The sequence below is a fragment of the Peromyscus eremicus genome, chromosome 3 (genome assembly GCF_949786415.1).
Source record: "Peromyscus eremicus chromosome 3, PerEre_H2_v1, whole genome shotgun sequence".
Lineage (NCBI taxonomy): Eukaryota > Metazoa > Chordata > Mammalia > Rodentia > Cricetidae > Peromyscus > Peromyscus eremicus.
In genome coordinates, this window is record NC_081418.1 from 2391227 (window position 1) to 2406148 (window position 14922).

The window sequence follows — 14922 nt, forward strand, 5'->3', positions numbered from 1 at the left end:
TATTTTGAAAAGAAAAAAAAAATCACATTATTGAAAGCAAAATAAGGTTAACTTTGTCTCTATGTCAATATGGTAATTTTTGAACTGTTGGTTCTACAGGATTCAGTTTAACTAATAGAAAGCATGGACTTTGGGGTTTGATCAGCATGGGTTGGATCCTGGGAGTCAACTGTTACTAACTTTTTGACTTTATACAAGCCCTACCTTTAGTTGTTGTTGTTTTTTTATCTCTCTTAAATTTTCTAGTTATGGCAGTTGTATTGGGGCAGTTTGGAAAATTGCTTAAATGTATTTCTCCTCCATATGGAAGAAGTACAAAACTGGACTGTTTTGACAGTGTGGTGAGCACCATTCCTAGGGTGTGGGCTGCAGATGGCTTCACATAGCAAGATGCAGGAGGAAGCTGGACACTGATTTCCTTTCTCTTAAGGAGACTACTGGCAGCCCCATATGTGACTTATGGTTGTATTGGATTGATTAGAATATGACCAGCATGGCCATCCCTTGCTGGAAGGCTGGAGATGTAGCTGCTCAGCTGGTGTTATACCCTAAGCAGAACAAGGGAGACTGGATTTTATGGTAGATCTCTTTACCCTATACAACTGTAGACTCTAATCTTTCAGCTATTCCCCATGACTTTTCCATAATTAGTAGAGTTAGTGGGGGTGCCCTTCGATGACTTAAGTCTCTTTGTCCTTTACTTTTGCTTCTCTTTTTCTTGATTTCCAGCAGGTGATCTAAAAAAAAAAAAAAAAAAAAAAAGACTCCATTCTCACTTCATCCTCCATGGAAAGCAATTCAAAGTTTAAGCCCTGTTCTTCGTTTTTTGATTCCACAAGTATTTGTTGAACACGTAGCACTTGTATATTGTTGCTAGGTATTGCTATAAGCAGTGTGAATTATTCCTGATTGTAAAGTTTTCCTTGGCTTGTTCCCTGGGAGCCAAATTAGAAACTCAGGTGAACTGAATATAAGTCTGTGACTCATCAAACTTTATAGGTGGCAAGGTGGCCTTACTACTTTAGTACTGCAAATATTTGTCTCAGGATTATGACACTTTTGTAGGGCAGAGTATGTGACTGTATAAGAGGCGACTTATGGTAGGCACCTGCCAAACTACTCTAATTTAGAATTCCCTAATCAGAGAGACCCTTGGGACCTTCCTAAATGCCTGAACCCCTTTGTGCTGATGATTAATGACAAAGTAAAATAGTGGTTCTCACCTTTAACATCCATCAGAACCAACCGTGGGTCCCCTGTGGGAGGCCAGCTCCCACCTTTTCAAAAGCCCTCCCCCTTGCTAGATCAAAGCACACCACACAGCCAAGTGTAGACCCTTCCAAACGCCTGGCAACCACACCCGTGGTCAAATTATTCAGTTATGCAGCCCTGCTGGGTTAAGCAAGCTCAGATTCTTGGATCCTGAGTAAGTTCTCACTAGGAAACCTTTGTGGGTCTCCATAGCTCCCCCTTCTTAATATTTTAAAGGGCCCCTCAGATCCCTCAGATAGACTGTTCCTGTCCTAGGTCATCGTCTTCTTCACTAATCAGCTTTACCTGTCGTGGAGATTGGCAACTAGCAAGAAGGGCTTACCTGTTTCTGACTACCAGCCTCTGGCAGTGGAAAGTACAGAGTTTAACTCTATGCAGCTCTAAATCAGGTCCCCACTAAGAGCTTGAAAGGAGCTGGAACAACCACAGCAATCTCTATGGCTGCTGTACCCCTCAGTAAAAGAGTAGATGATGACCAAGATGGAATGTCCTTTTTGAATGGGTCTAAGATGTCTATAGCAGCCTCAGCTGCACCAAGCCCTTCTTTAAATCAATAAATTCCTGATGCAACTGCATCAAATAAATCAGTAAACTGATGCAACTGCATCAAACCTTAAGACTCCCTTAGCTTCACTAAACCATGGTTCATTGATATCAACAGGTTAACAATTCCAGCATGAATATTACTATACATATACATATACATATACATATACATATACATATACATATACATATACATATACAATTCTTACAAACTTACATCCAAAAGCAAACTCTCAATAGGACTATTTACACTTTACAAACTTTAGCAAACATCTAAAGTGATCTCTTAACAGAACTATTTACATTTTCCTCTAACAAGACAGAGAGCACATGAATCATGAATCACTATAGTTAAAATTATAGGTGAACTCAAAACTGTTGCATTTCTGAAGTTTGAAGTTCAAAGTCAGTTCTGAGACCAGTTTTAAAGTTCCCCTGAAAGTTTGAAATCAGAGCCTAACTTGTTAGTGGCTATGGAGTCTTTGTATAGTGACCTCTCTACCAAAACTTGTTGCAGTCCAACAACCCAGTCCAAACAAGTATCTGCATTTTCTGGTAGCCTTCCCTAGGATAGCTGCCCTAGGGTGAAGGTGGAATTACTATACTGAGCTGCTGTAAAACTCTTCAAAAAGCTTTCTTCTCAGCTAGTGGGAATCAGGAACTTGTCTCTTAAAGGAGCCATGCATTGGTTTGCCAGTAGCAACCAGAAGTGGCACGTCTCTGGGCTCCGTTTCCTTCCAGCTTTCACAGACTCAGTATTACTCTGGGCATCTGGCTATTCAGTTATGGGAAACATTTGAAATCCTTGCACCTCCTTCCCTCTGCTAGCTGCTTCTCTAATACTGGCTTGAAGGGGAGACACAGGACTAGCAGCAAGGGTTTGCTATAATCTGGGAGGTTTTTGCACCAGGACAACTATGGGCAACTTTTCCATTCAGATAGATGATCCCTCAAGTGAGTCTAATTCTGCCACTACAGAAGGAAGATGAGTACCCTTCTGAGAAGGAGAGACCTGAAGAGCCTACAATTTTTGAGAAAGAGAAATTTCTAAGTCTCTCAAGCCCCTCAGTTCCTCCCTTGTCTTATCCCAAGACTTCTGTTCCTTAAACTGAGCTTCATGGCCAAGAGGGGACGGACCTTGATTGAACAATTTTGTAAAAGCATTCCCATTTAGCAGCAGCTCTGGTGGAGTGGAAGGTTTTGTTTCACTCATATCTGCCTCAGGGAAAATTCCCCCCTGCCACTCAGGACTCAGATCCAAACTGTCCAAAATTAGTGCCCACAATCCAAAAGCTTCCACTGTGATCTTTTCCATCCCATGTTCTTCATAATGTTGTTGCATTTTGACTCTGATTCTCCCCCATGAGTCTATGTCCAGAGTCTCATAGTCAGAAAACCAAGGACATAGCTCCTCTACAAACACTAAGAACTTCTGTACTTGTTACTGTTCTACCTCAACTCTTCTGGTTTTCAAACTCTCTACAAGTGAATATACAAACATCTGGTTACCACTTCCCTGTTCTATATTGGCTTCTCTTTCTCAGACTGCTAAGTCCGCAGTGGCTGCTTATTCCTGGATGCTGTTTTCTGTGCATCAGGTCTGGCACTAGGGAAATTCTACTCTTACCCTAAGTTTCCTCCTACACAATATCCTTATACTGAAATCCTATATTTTTTACCTAATTTAGTAGGTAGAAATTGAGAAAGAGAGAAACCTAGACAGAGAGAGATAGTTGCTGCAGCCTAACTTTTACTACTTGCTTTAGCTTAACTTTTAGCCACTCTGCTTTATCTATATACGTTTTACTCCCAAAGAGTAGAATACCATCACCTAATCCTTAATTCATAACTGGACATGTCCAACTGCTTCTGCAGCACCTCCTTTCTTCCTTTACTTATCTCCTCTGTACCCAAGTCCCAAGTTCTGGTGCCATATGTGGGAAGCCAGCTCCCACCTTTTCAAGGGTTTTGATGAGAAGAGAGGGATAAGAAAATATTAGGTAGAAATATAGCAAAGAGGAGAAAGACAGAAACACAGGATAGCTTCAGGAGGACCTGGGTCAATAGCCAACGGCCTTTTCCATTCATTCAAAAGGGCTTTTTATAACAATGCCAAGGCAAAAGATCTCCCCCTTGCTAGATTGAAGCACACTGTACAGCTAAGTGTAGACCCTTCCAAACACCTGGTAACTACGCCCATGGTCAAATCATCTCCTTATGCAGCCCTGCTGGGCAAAGCAAGCTCAGATTCTTGGACCCTGAGTAAGTTCCCCCTTTTCAAAGTTTTCACTCAGTAACCTTAGGCACAGTTTAAAAATCTTCAGTGGTGGTGGCACATGCCTTTATCCCCAGCACTCAAGGGAGGCAGAGGCTGGATGATCTCTGTGATTTCTAGGCTAGCTTGGGCTACAAAACAAGTTCCAGGACAGCCAGGGCAACACAGAGAAACCCTGTCTCCAAAAACAAACAAACAAACAAACAAACAAACAAACAAACAAACAAACAAACAAACATCCCCACAGTCAATTCTGATGTGCAGCCAGCACTGAGAATCAGAGGCATAAGACTTTGTTCCAAGCTGGACAAGACATATTCTGAGAAAGCTTATCAGTCACATGCTGGAAGTCAGATCCTTGTTTTTGGTTTTGTTTTTTAAAAGGTTTACTTCTTTATTGTGTATATAGTGTTCTTCCTGCATGTATACCTGCACTTCAGGGCAGAAGAGAGCACTGGAACACATTATAGATGGTTGTGAGCCACTATATGTTTCTTGGGAATTGAACTCAGGACCTCTGGAAGATCAGCCAGTGCTCTCAACCTCTGAGCCATCTCTCCTGCTCCCTCAAGATCCTTGTCAACTTGGTTTGGCCATTGAGAGGAGTTGGGAAGTACTGAGATAAGCACTCTTTGAATGAAGAGGCAGGACACTGAAATGCTGTAGGCATGACTTATTTAGAGCTGACATTGCTTGCCTTTTGTGCTGTTCCCATTGTGGAAATTTTAGCTGGGGCTCCAAACCCTGTGGGAAGTGCTGGGTCAATGTTAGTATTGGAAGTTTGCAGTTTTTGCTTCTAGGGGACAGTGAAGGGAGATGAAGGTAGAGAAGATGATTATTTTCAAAACTAAGAGACTCTCAAGGCTTACAAGAGCCTCCACATGAATCCAGAAGGGGCTCTGTAGCTGGTAGGAGTCTTGGGCACAATGGTCTTCTTATTTTTAAGATTGGTGTGAATTCCAAGAATACTAGGATCTCCATTATTCAGATATAAAAATGAAGACGCATTCCAGAGTTGATTCCATTTCCATTTATTTATGCCATTGTCTTTAGTCCATGTATATCAGTGTTTTAGAATGTGATAAAACAGTGGTTTATAGTTATTGAAGATTTATTGTGTGCCAGATACTGGACTAAGAATTATGAAACTAAAGCATAGAAAGAAATATAAGTGGCAAAGTTTGGAAGTATTTAATTAATTAATTAGTTAATTAATTCTTTTGATTTTTTGAGACAGGGATTCTCTGTGTAACAGCCCTGTCTGTCCTGGAACTCACTCTGTAGAACAGGCTGGCCATGAACTCAGAGATCCACCTGCCTCTGCCTCCAGAGTACTGGGATTAAAGGATTGTTCCACCTCTACCCAGTTGAAGTTATTTATTTTTAAATATTTGTGATTTTTCCTGATAGTCAATTCTTTTTAATTATGTTCTGTTTGAAAATATGCTTTTATAATTTGCCACATGCTCTCTGTTTATTTGCAGAGTGTACTGAGTTGAACTTAAGGGTCTCTGCCTGTTTGAACCTTGTGGTTTTATTAGTTGACCTGAAACTGCCTCGAGGCCGCCCTCTGATGCTTGGTCTGTGCTGAAGAGGCAGGGGATGGTTGGGCAGGGTCTGACCCAGTAATGCCTTTTTCTTTTTCTCCTTTTTTTGAAAGGATGTGACACACATGGCATCTTGAACAGAATAACAAATCTGCCATCCTGCCACTTCAGAAAGTAAATTCTGGGTTCTAGCAACCTTTAGTGACTTGCATGCTTTATACCCCACCCCTCACGTCCGGTCCAACACACACATAAAGTCCCTTGTTGGCCATACATTCAGAAGGTTATGAGTCTTTTCAACATCACTGACCCTATGTATCACATGACCATCAGTGTGAGCTACTTGCCAAGTTCACAGTTCTGTGAACTTGAGTCACTGGTTTTGGAAATGCTTTGTTCTAAAGACTACCATTTTCATCCTTCAAAGCTGACTTCCATCAACATGATAGACAGCAAGCCAACATCTGTATAGCTGCTTTGGGTTGGAGCTTAAATTTACCTTCCCACCCCTACCCATTCCCCCTTCCCTTAATACTTGGGAAACTAGATCTTAAGTGGTCTTTCAAACAGTGTTTGTTAAATATGACATGACAGGTACTTTAGCACAGTCACTCTCTAGTTAGATCTTAGTGTCCGTGTCACATTTGCCATACAGCCTCTTCTGAAATGCCTTCTTGTGCTCTGAAAGACCACTGGCCTATCTTTAAACCCATGACATAACATTTGCAATGTCTGTCCTCAGATAACAATCCTTTGTGAAGCTCTTTCCAGTCAGCTTAGGGCAAGTGCACAGAGAGCTTCCTCAGGCTTGGGGAAGTGGGAGGGGCTGGCTAGGGCAAGCCTCAGTCAGATGAGACAGGTGCTTGGTAGGCTAAGCTGAGTCTTGGCATAGCTAAAAGTTGTTATAGTTCCAGAGGTGGAAGGGACTTTAGCGCTATGACCCAGTCATCTAATTTTATAGGTGAATGAAAGCGAGTCCCAGCAAAGTTAGGTGACTTTTTAAAGGCTACAGAATTTGATGCAGTCAAGGTTGGAGCAGTGACCAAAGTCAATCAAGCTATGCACTGCTGCTCTCTCTTTTCTATCAGGAGCTACAAAGACACCCGTTCTCCATTTCTTTTCATGGGTTGCGTTTGCACAGAAAGTTTTCTTTTAGTGTAATTGTGAGAGTCAGTAGAGGAAAAGAATACCCACATTGGCTTAAGGAAAAGTGAAGAAACGTTTAAGATCATTAGCATATTTTGAGCTTGGTTTCAGGTTCCACTAAGTATCAGCTTAGTCTCTTTCCTCATCCACCAACCTCTTCAACTATGTAACTATGTAATTCTATATTGCATTTAGGTATTATTACTACCAGGAACAAATCTACATTTTGTGGTTAGTATTATTTAAAAGTATTAAAGGAAGAATAATTATGTCATTTCGAGAAACTTTTATGCATATTTTCTAAATTTGCCATAACATAATTATCCTGAATTGTCCAGTTGTGTTAAGTAGTGTTTTTACAAGTTTTTAAAAAAAGATTCATGTATTTTATGCATATGAGTGTTTTGCCTGCAGGTATGTATGTGTACCATGTACATGTCTCATGCTCGAGGAGGGTGTGGGAGCCCCTGGAACTGGAGTTAAGTATGGTTGTGAGCCACTATCTGGATGCTGGGAACCACACCTGGGTCCTGTGTAAGAGCAACAGGTGCTCTGACTCCCCAGGGGCTTTGTTCTTAAACTGGCTATTTATCTTGTTTTGTTGCTTCTAATTGTTATCAAATCTTTACTTTCTTACTTACATAAAAGGAAAAACGTGTAGAGGAGTCATCTAGAGTGTTCATATATTTTAGTAATTTAAAATCTTTTAATAGGCTGTGAAGTGACTTTTAATTCAATATACTGAATTAGTTTTATAGTTAAGAATATTTAAAGCCTTTGGCAATGTGCAGTCAGGACACCCACTGTTGGGACACCTGTTGTCAGGGACACCAGTTGTCAGGGCACCCACTGTCCTTGACTACTTTTGCAAAGAAAATGTGTTCTCAAATTTGTATTCCAAAGAGTTGAATTATATTTGCATTTATTCCTCTCAGAATTTACAATTGAATCTTACATACTTTTGTTTAATATTCTTTTGTCAGTTATTTGTCCAAGTAGTTTTTTGTCTATAACTAGATTAGAATCTTATGAGACAGATTTGAATTTTTTTAAATACAAGCAAATTGTATGATTTACGTAAGGTGTAAGGAAACAAATATTTTCATAGTTTTTTGTTACATAAAAGTTAAGTATGGTTGTGAGCCATACATTATCAAGGAAGAAATGGAAGAATTTCAGCAAATTTGTCTTATGTTTTGAGACTGTCTTTCATCTGGGTAGCATCTTGATGAGGCAAAAATGTCATATTTTTTCACGCTTTTACTGAATATAAATCCTAGTACAGATAACAACTTGTGCTTGTCTTACACTTCAACATACTAACCCACGGTGTCATTTGTTCATTTTAGTACTACAAAGAGGCCATTATGTTTAAACAAGGGTCCTGGGTCCTTGTTTTTTGTTAAAACATTGCTTGACAGATGTATAGATGCATGGTATATGTATGTGTGTGTGTGTGTGTGTGTGTGTGTGTGTGTGTGTGTGTGTGTGTACATATATAATGATTTTGGAATGCTTTTGACTCAATAACTGTTTAAGTGTTGTTATACCTCACATAAGGTGTGTTTCTACATGCTGTATAAACGTCCTACTTGCTTTGGTTTCCTGTAGTTTCTCAGCAAAATTGATTAAGTTGAAAGAATAAGTTAAAAATGTAATTGACAGATAATGTCCTGCTTTCTAGGTTGATGTATGTGGTGTAGTGAGGACTCTGCACACAGAACATTTCTCCTTTTGTTATAGAGTGTAGTCCCAGGCGTGGGCATATTCACCCACACATCAACTTTCTTGGCATCTATCGGAGGTCTCTCCTGGAGTCTTACTGAATGTCAAGGATGGGTAGTGTTCATTCGACTCTTCTGAAATTTTTTATCGCTATTTCAGAGAATTGGGATGCTGTTATTTTTTAACCTATGCTATCTAGCATTGTAATAAAAGGACTCTTCTCTTCAAATAAAGAAAAGGTGAACAAATATAAAATTGTAAGGGTAGCTTTATTCAGCCTGATATATGAAAATATAGTTCAGAATATTCCAGATGTAACATCAGCATTATTGTTGTGTAATAGTCCCTTGGTATTTATTAAATGTGTGTTGTAGGAATTCTAATCTGCTGCTTCCTTATTTTTTGCAAATGTTGAAGCCCCAAACATATGTTGTACTGTTGTGTTTTTTTCAAACTTTTCAAATGATAAAGCAGTACATTCAATTCTTGGAGTTGGCACGTTTTAAATGTCAAATGTATGAAACAACTCTGAAATAAAGAATTTTTGTTTTTAGAAGGCATTTTACCCATGTGTGCAGTTATTGAAGTAAAATATTTGTACTTGGCTGGCTTTTCTTTACCAAATGTCATGGTTCAGACCTCCCTTTGGTTAGAGATGTAGGGGATGCGTCCTTCTGCTATTAAATAAGCAATTAATACTCAGTGTACTTGGTAGTTACTATATGAAATTGTCATATTTTTTGTAACAGATTTGTGCATGAAAAGCTCAAATATGGAGCTTTTGAATACATACACTTCATTTCTAACTTTATTGTCATTTCATCTAGTGTTTAATGATGCCCTTTGTGAGACTGTTGCTGTAGACACTAACGGAGTGACCAGAGGCTGGTGTTGATGAGTGAGAGGCCCTCTCACCTCATGACTCAGCTCTCAGGCAGGCTCTCTATGTCCCCATGGTATTGGGCTCAGGTTGTCATTTTTCACATTCACTGAATGGCCTTTCAGGACTTTGCCTCCAAAAGCATCATTCCAGATTGTAATGGTTCAGTTCTTCTCATCCTTCTCCTCTTCATTCTCTTGCAGAGAACTGCATGCATGTAGTGTCATCATTAGTATTGCATGACATCTTTCATGGAAGTACTAGATAATCCTGTAACTACTAATTTTCATGCACCTCTTTTCCCATCCCACAGATGCTAGGAAATCACATGTACAATCCCTATGGAGGCACTTGGTGGTCTCAAGGTAGGAGCTAACACATCTGAGGAACATAGGTTAAGGGCTGGTGTTTGGAGGCAAGAGGAACATGAGCAGGACCAGAAGCCTAACCCTTTATGAACCATCTTACTGACTTTTGCAGGAGAAGCCCTGGGGCCTTTCTCTTTTGTCCTGTTTGCATGAGGTGGCCTGTCAAAGACCACCCCTGAAGATTACGTCTGTGTTTGTGTAGGGGTCATAGGTATAAAGTGAAGATGGTCATGTGGTGTGCAGACTTATTCTAGATTGATTAGAGTGAAAGCCTGAGGGAATCAGAGGTAGGAAAATGAGTAGGCACTGGGGAAAACTGTTGTCTAGGGAACAAGCATCGCTCAGTGTGTTTCACTCTCCAGACCCCTCTCTGTGCTCTCACTGTTATTCTGAGCAGCCTCTTAGCAGCTTGGATCCCATGATTGCCCATTTCCATTTGGGCGCATTGGCTTTTGTACTTGGAGTCTTGCTTCCCCGTGACATTAGACCCTATTTCAGCATGTCATAAATCTGCCTTGACTGGGGTTCTGCCAGGTCTGACTCCTTCCACTTTACTACCTCATCCACAAGCTTCCAAAATTTCTAACCATCCAAATGCTTTCACATCTTACTGACTTCAGCTTCTTTATCAACTCAACTCTAGGATTTATTTTAATGATTTTTTTCCCTCTTTGCTGTTGTCTCATTTTCTGTTGATTGGGCTATCTGCTTTTGGTATGTCAATTAAAAACTGGAGATTATGATCCTTAACTTCAGGGCTTCCTGACAGCCCTAATTTAAATGGAATGTATGAACATGTAGTCAGTGATTTGCGGTTAGTGGATGTTCCAAGCTTCTTCTCTTTTATACTCAGTAATCCAGCTTCCTGGCTCTAGGGTTAAGTTGGTTTTTTGTTTGTTTGTTTGTTTGTTTGTTTGTTTTGAGAAGGGTCTCTTATGTAGCCCTGGCTGTCCTGGAACTTACAGAGATCCACCTGTTTCTTCCTCCTAAGTGCTGAGGTTAAAGAAGTGTGCCACCACACCCAGCTCCCTGGTTCTAGTTTCTACACTGTTCTTTTCATTTTTTTATCCTGTTACTAGAGTTGTCTTTCCTCAGGACCCTTTTTAAGCATCTTCAGTGTTCTGCATTTGCCCACAGTATAGACAGGCCTTCCTGATGTGGCTGGCCAGGTGCAAGGGTGGCCTCCTCCTCTAAATACATCTTTCTAGCTTTGTATGTCCTAGCTATAGGAGACTGCTAAATATTGCCCCCAAACCTTATTTTGATGTAGCATTTTGGTCTTTGAAGCAAAATACTTGTTTTTCTTTTTTCCTGTTTTTTTTTGCATCCATGCCAAAATTTAATTAGTAAGTACAATTACAATCTATGTCCATATTAAAAGGTGTGTAAATATATAGACATATAAGTATATAAGTAACAAGTACATATATCTCAGAAGCTATTCATTATCACAAAAGGTAGCATGAAGTAAGCGCTTCCTATGAGATGTATTATCTGTTTACATAGTAATGTAAGCTTATGTAAACTCACTGTCTCATCTGATGTGAGCTGAACTTAAATGATAGTCACTGTCTTTGTCTTTGTAAAGGCTTCAGTCTAGGCTTAAATTTGAAGACAAAAAGTGAGTCTGTGGGAACTGAGGCACCTCACCCAGAACACTTAAGCCTTAGAACATAAAGAATTTAAATGTTTAGTCAGTTAACCGGTTAGAGAAAAAAGAATTAGCATTTGTGTGTACCAAGTACTTAACGTACATTATATCGTGTGATCCTCTGAAACCTCTACAGGGTAGGTAGGTAGGTATTTATAGGTGAGAAAAAGGAGGATTAGAAAGGTTGTTTGCCTAGGACATGAAGCCTTTGAGCCTGTCTCTCGCTGCCAGGCACTGCCCCGAGAGTGGTGTCTGGTTAACAGTGTTTGCTGAGGCTTTTGTTAGCTGCGGTTTCTCTTCATCGGTGGTGATTCTCCAGATGGTTGACTGTTTCCCCTCACGTTAGAGAAACAAGATTGGGGGCTGTTCCTCTTGGGGTCTGTGTTCTTTTCCTTTCTTTCTCTCACACCCCTGTGGCCATGAAAATAACATTTGGTTTTCTGTAATTTGTGCTTGTTATTTTTTTTAAGGGTTATAAGGTGTGTAATTATGTATGCATTGATTCTAAACAATTAGAAAGCAAGTGTCTGCTTAATACAGTCAAAGGAAGGAGATGAAGTTCTTCATAGCAGGTAACTTCATACTTTTGATGTGTTATTTTTCCTTTTCTAAATAACTTTGCTCCTGCATGATTCACAATCAAGGATTTCAGTGTCTTGAATAAGGGTGACAAGGCCAGGGGTAGCAACTAAGGTTGTCTGAGCTGGTGTGTTCATTGACTTAGATGCTTTAATCTTCTCAGTAACCCTAGGAACCAATAATGTCTTTATGTCCATTTATAGATGGGAAAAAAATCAAGATGCAGAAAAAGTGGGAAATTTATTCAAAGTTAGGATGCTGCAGTGTCTTGGCAGTTTTAAGTCTGAATTACTTAAAATTTATGTTGTTACTAGGTTAATTAATGTGCTGTTTCTGATTGTAGATTATCATCAGTATGAGAATGACTAAGCTTAGTAGGGTTATATGTAAGTCACTTGAATTACTGTGGCATCATTAAGAAACTAAGCAGGTCTTTCCTTGTTGTTAAGAACATTTGCAATTATGGATACAGAAAGGTGCTTGTATTAGTTTCGCTTTTTGTTTTTCTGTGATATGTGCCTGAGGGAAGCAATTTAAAAAGAGCAAATATTTGTTGTGGTTCACAGAGGTTTCTGTACAAAGTAGAGGGCTCCATGTTTCTGGGCCTGTGGGAGGCTGACACTGAGGCAGGACATGGGCCTGTGGGAGGCTAGGGAGAGGTAGGAACATGTCTCTTTTTCAGTGTGCACCCTCCATCAAAGCAGGCCCCAGCTTTCATAATTCCTACACCTCCCAATGGTGGATTAGATTTTGAATCCTTCTGTTGATCACTTCATTGATGAAGGCAGAGCCCCCATGATCTTGTCAGAAGCGCCATCTCTGAGAACAGATTTGCTGGGAACCAAGCCTTTAACACATGACATTTTTTGAGGGGTGCTTTGTACCCAAATCATAATAGTGCTTCTGTTTACTCTGTAGAATGACATTGAAACAGACAGTTTTATGTCTAAATGCTGGCTAGGGAAATAATGTTGTTTTAGGTTACAACAGTGAAGGGAGTTTTGAAAGGCTTGGATGGAATGTTTATCTGGAAGGCAAACATCTTTTCTTTTTAGCGAGTCGTAATACTGGATTTTAAAATTGTATTTTGCAGCAAGAATATTTGAGTTAATACAAACAATATTCTTATAAGGTTGGGAAAGTATTATTGTCTGAGAATTATACTAATATGCTTTAATGACTAACTTAGGGTTTTTATTCCTGTGAAGAGACACCATGACTACAGCAACTCTTATAAAGGAAAACATTTAACTGGGGTGGCAGCTTACAGTTTCAGAGGTTTAGTCCATTATCATCATGATACCACATGGTGGCATGCAGGCAGACATGGTGCTGGAGAAGGAGCTGAGAGTCCTGCATCTTTACTTACAGGTAACAGGAAGTGGTCCGAGACACTGGTCGTGGCTTGAACCTACCTCTCACAGTGACACACTTCCTCCAACAAGGCCATACCTGCTCCAACAAAGCCACACCTCCTAATGATGCCACTTCTTATTATGGGGGCCAATTACATTTAAACTACTACAATGACTTTTTGTTAAACTTGGTAATCTCCCTTTGTATTTTCCTTTTTAAAGCTCACCAAAGGACATGGATGAAAATGAAAACAGCCAGTCTCCAATGACAAGCTATCAATATCCTAAAGAAACAGTAAGGAAGCGCCAAAATTCAGTACAGAATTCAGGAGGAAATGTGTCTTCCAGGTTTTCCAGGAAAAGCTTCAAACTGGATTATAGACTAGAGGAAGATGTAACTAAATCGAAGAAAGGAAAAGATGGGAGATTTGTTAACCCATGGCCAACATGGAAAAACATCTCTATCCCAAGTGTTCTTAGATGGCTGATAATGGAGAAAAATCACAGCAGTGTTCCAGGTTCCAAAGAGGTAGGCAACATTTAGCTGTTTCTGAATGCTTTGTGTATACTTTAAATACATATATATGATTTAGTTTTTCTGTGAGGTATGACCCTCTATTTATCGATTTGAGCTGTTTCTGTAAGGTAAGACATAATGGTAAGTTTGAAGAGACAAATAAATCCTATGACTCATATCCTCAAGTTCCTAGTTTAGCAGCACAGTACGTGTGTAAATAATCCCTTCTCATCTGTAGCCAGAGGCTGGGGTAAAGTGCTTTAGAAACAGAGGGGTGGAAGTAGTCAATTTTGACTGGTAGGGGTTGTCAGGAGTATGTGTGCTGGTTCTAGAAAGCTATTTTGCAGTGGTTTTCTAGGTCAGGTGATCACATGAACCATGTTATAAAGGTGAGAAATTACATGGTGTATTCCAGAAAGTAACAGGCTGATAAGAATTTGGAATATGGATTCTGCAAAGTAAGGCATGACCTAGAGTGTGCCTTTAATCCTTGGACTCAGCCACCAATGCTATAAAAAATCTTTTGATATCCCTTGCAGAGCTATGAAGGTTGACTACAATTTATTGCCTCCAACTACAGTAGCTTCACTAAGGATGTAATTTGTTACCCTTTAGCATAGAGAATACTAGAAGAGTAAGATGTGTTTTGGCAGGGCTGGATGAGTAGGTGATGGTTCCCATTACAGTGGCATCTTCTTTTCCTTTCAGATTCTTTCTTAGTTTCCCCTATACTTCCTATCATCTTCCTTGAACTCCGATCCTGCCTGGCTGTTGGGGAGTTAGGGGCAGGGTATCTGACTTTGTGAGTAGAGGGATGATATGAAAAGACTAGGGGCATGCCTGAAGACTTTGATCTACAATGGGAAGAGGTAAGGGGCTATGGGTAGAGAGGTGGATTTTGGTGTTAGATCTACTTGGTAAATGTTGCATGCTTTTCTTTAAAGGATATAGGATTGAAAATCTTACATCATGTTGGGTGTGGTAGTGCACACCTTTAATCCCAGTACTTAGGCAGCAGTGGCTAGTGGATATCTGTGAGTTCAAGGGCAGCTTGATCCACA

The 14922-nt window shown here is 39.9% G+C and overlaps 1 protein-coding gene across 6 annotated transcripts in view; it reads left to right on the top strand.

Moving 5' to 3' along the window:
* The window catches only part of Napepld (N-acyl phosphatidylethanolamine phospholipase D), a 97722-nt gene that overhangs the window by 52849 nt on the left and 29951 nt on the right, over nt 1–14922 (top strand). For all 6 annotated transcript variants that reach the window (XM_059257227.1, XM_059257228.1, XM_059257232.1 and 3 more), the window contains one exon: nt 13567–13873. In XM_059257227.1, coding sequence (XP_059113210.1) covers nt 13567–13873 — 307 coding nt within the window. The remainder of the gene's footprint in view (nt 1–13566; nt 13874–14922) is intronic.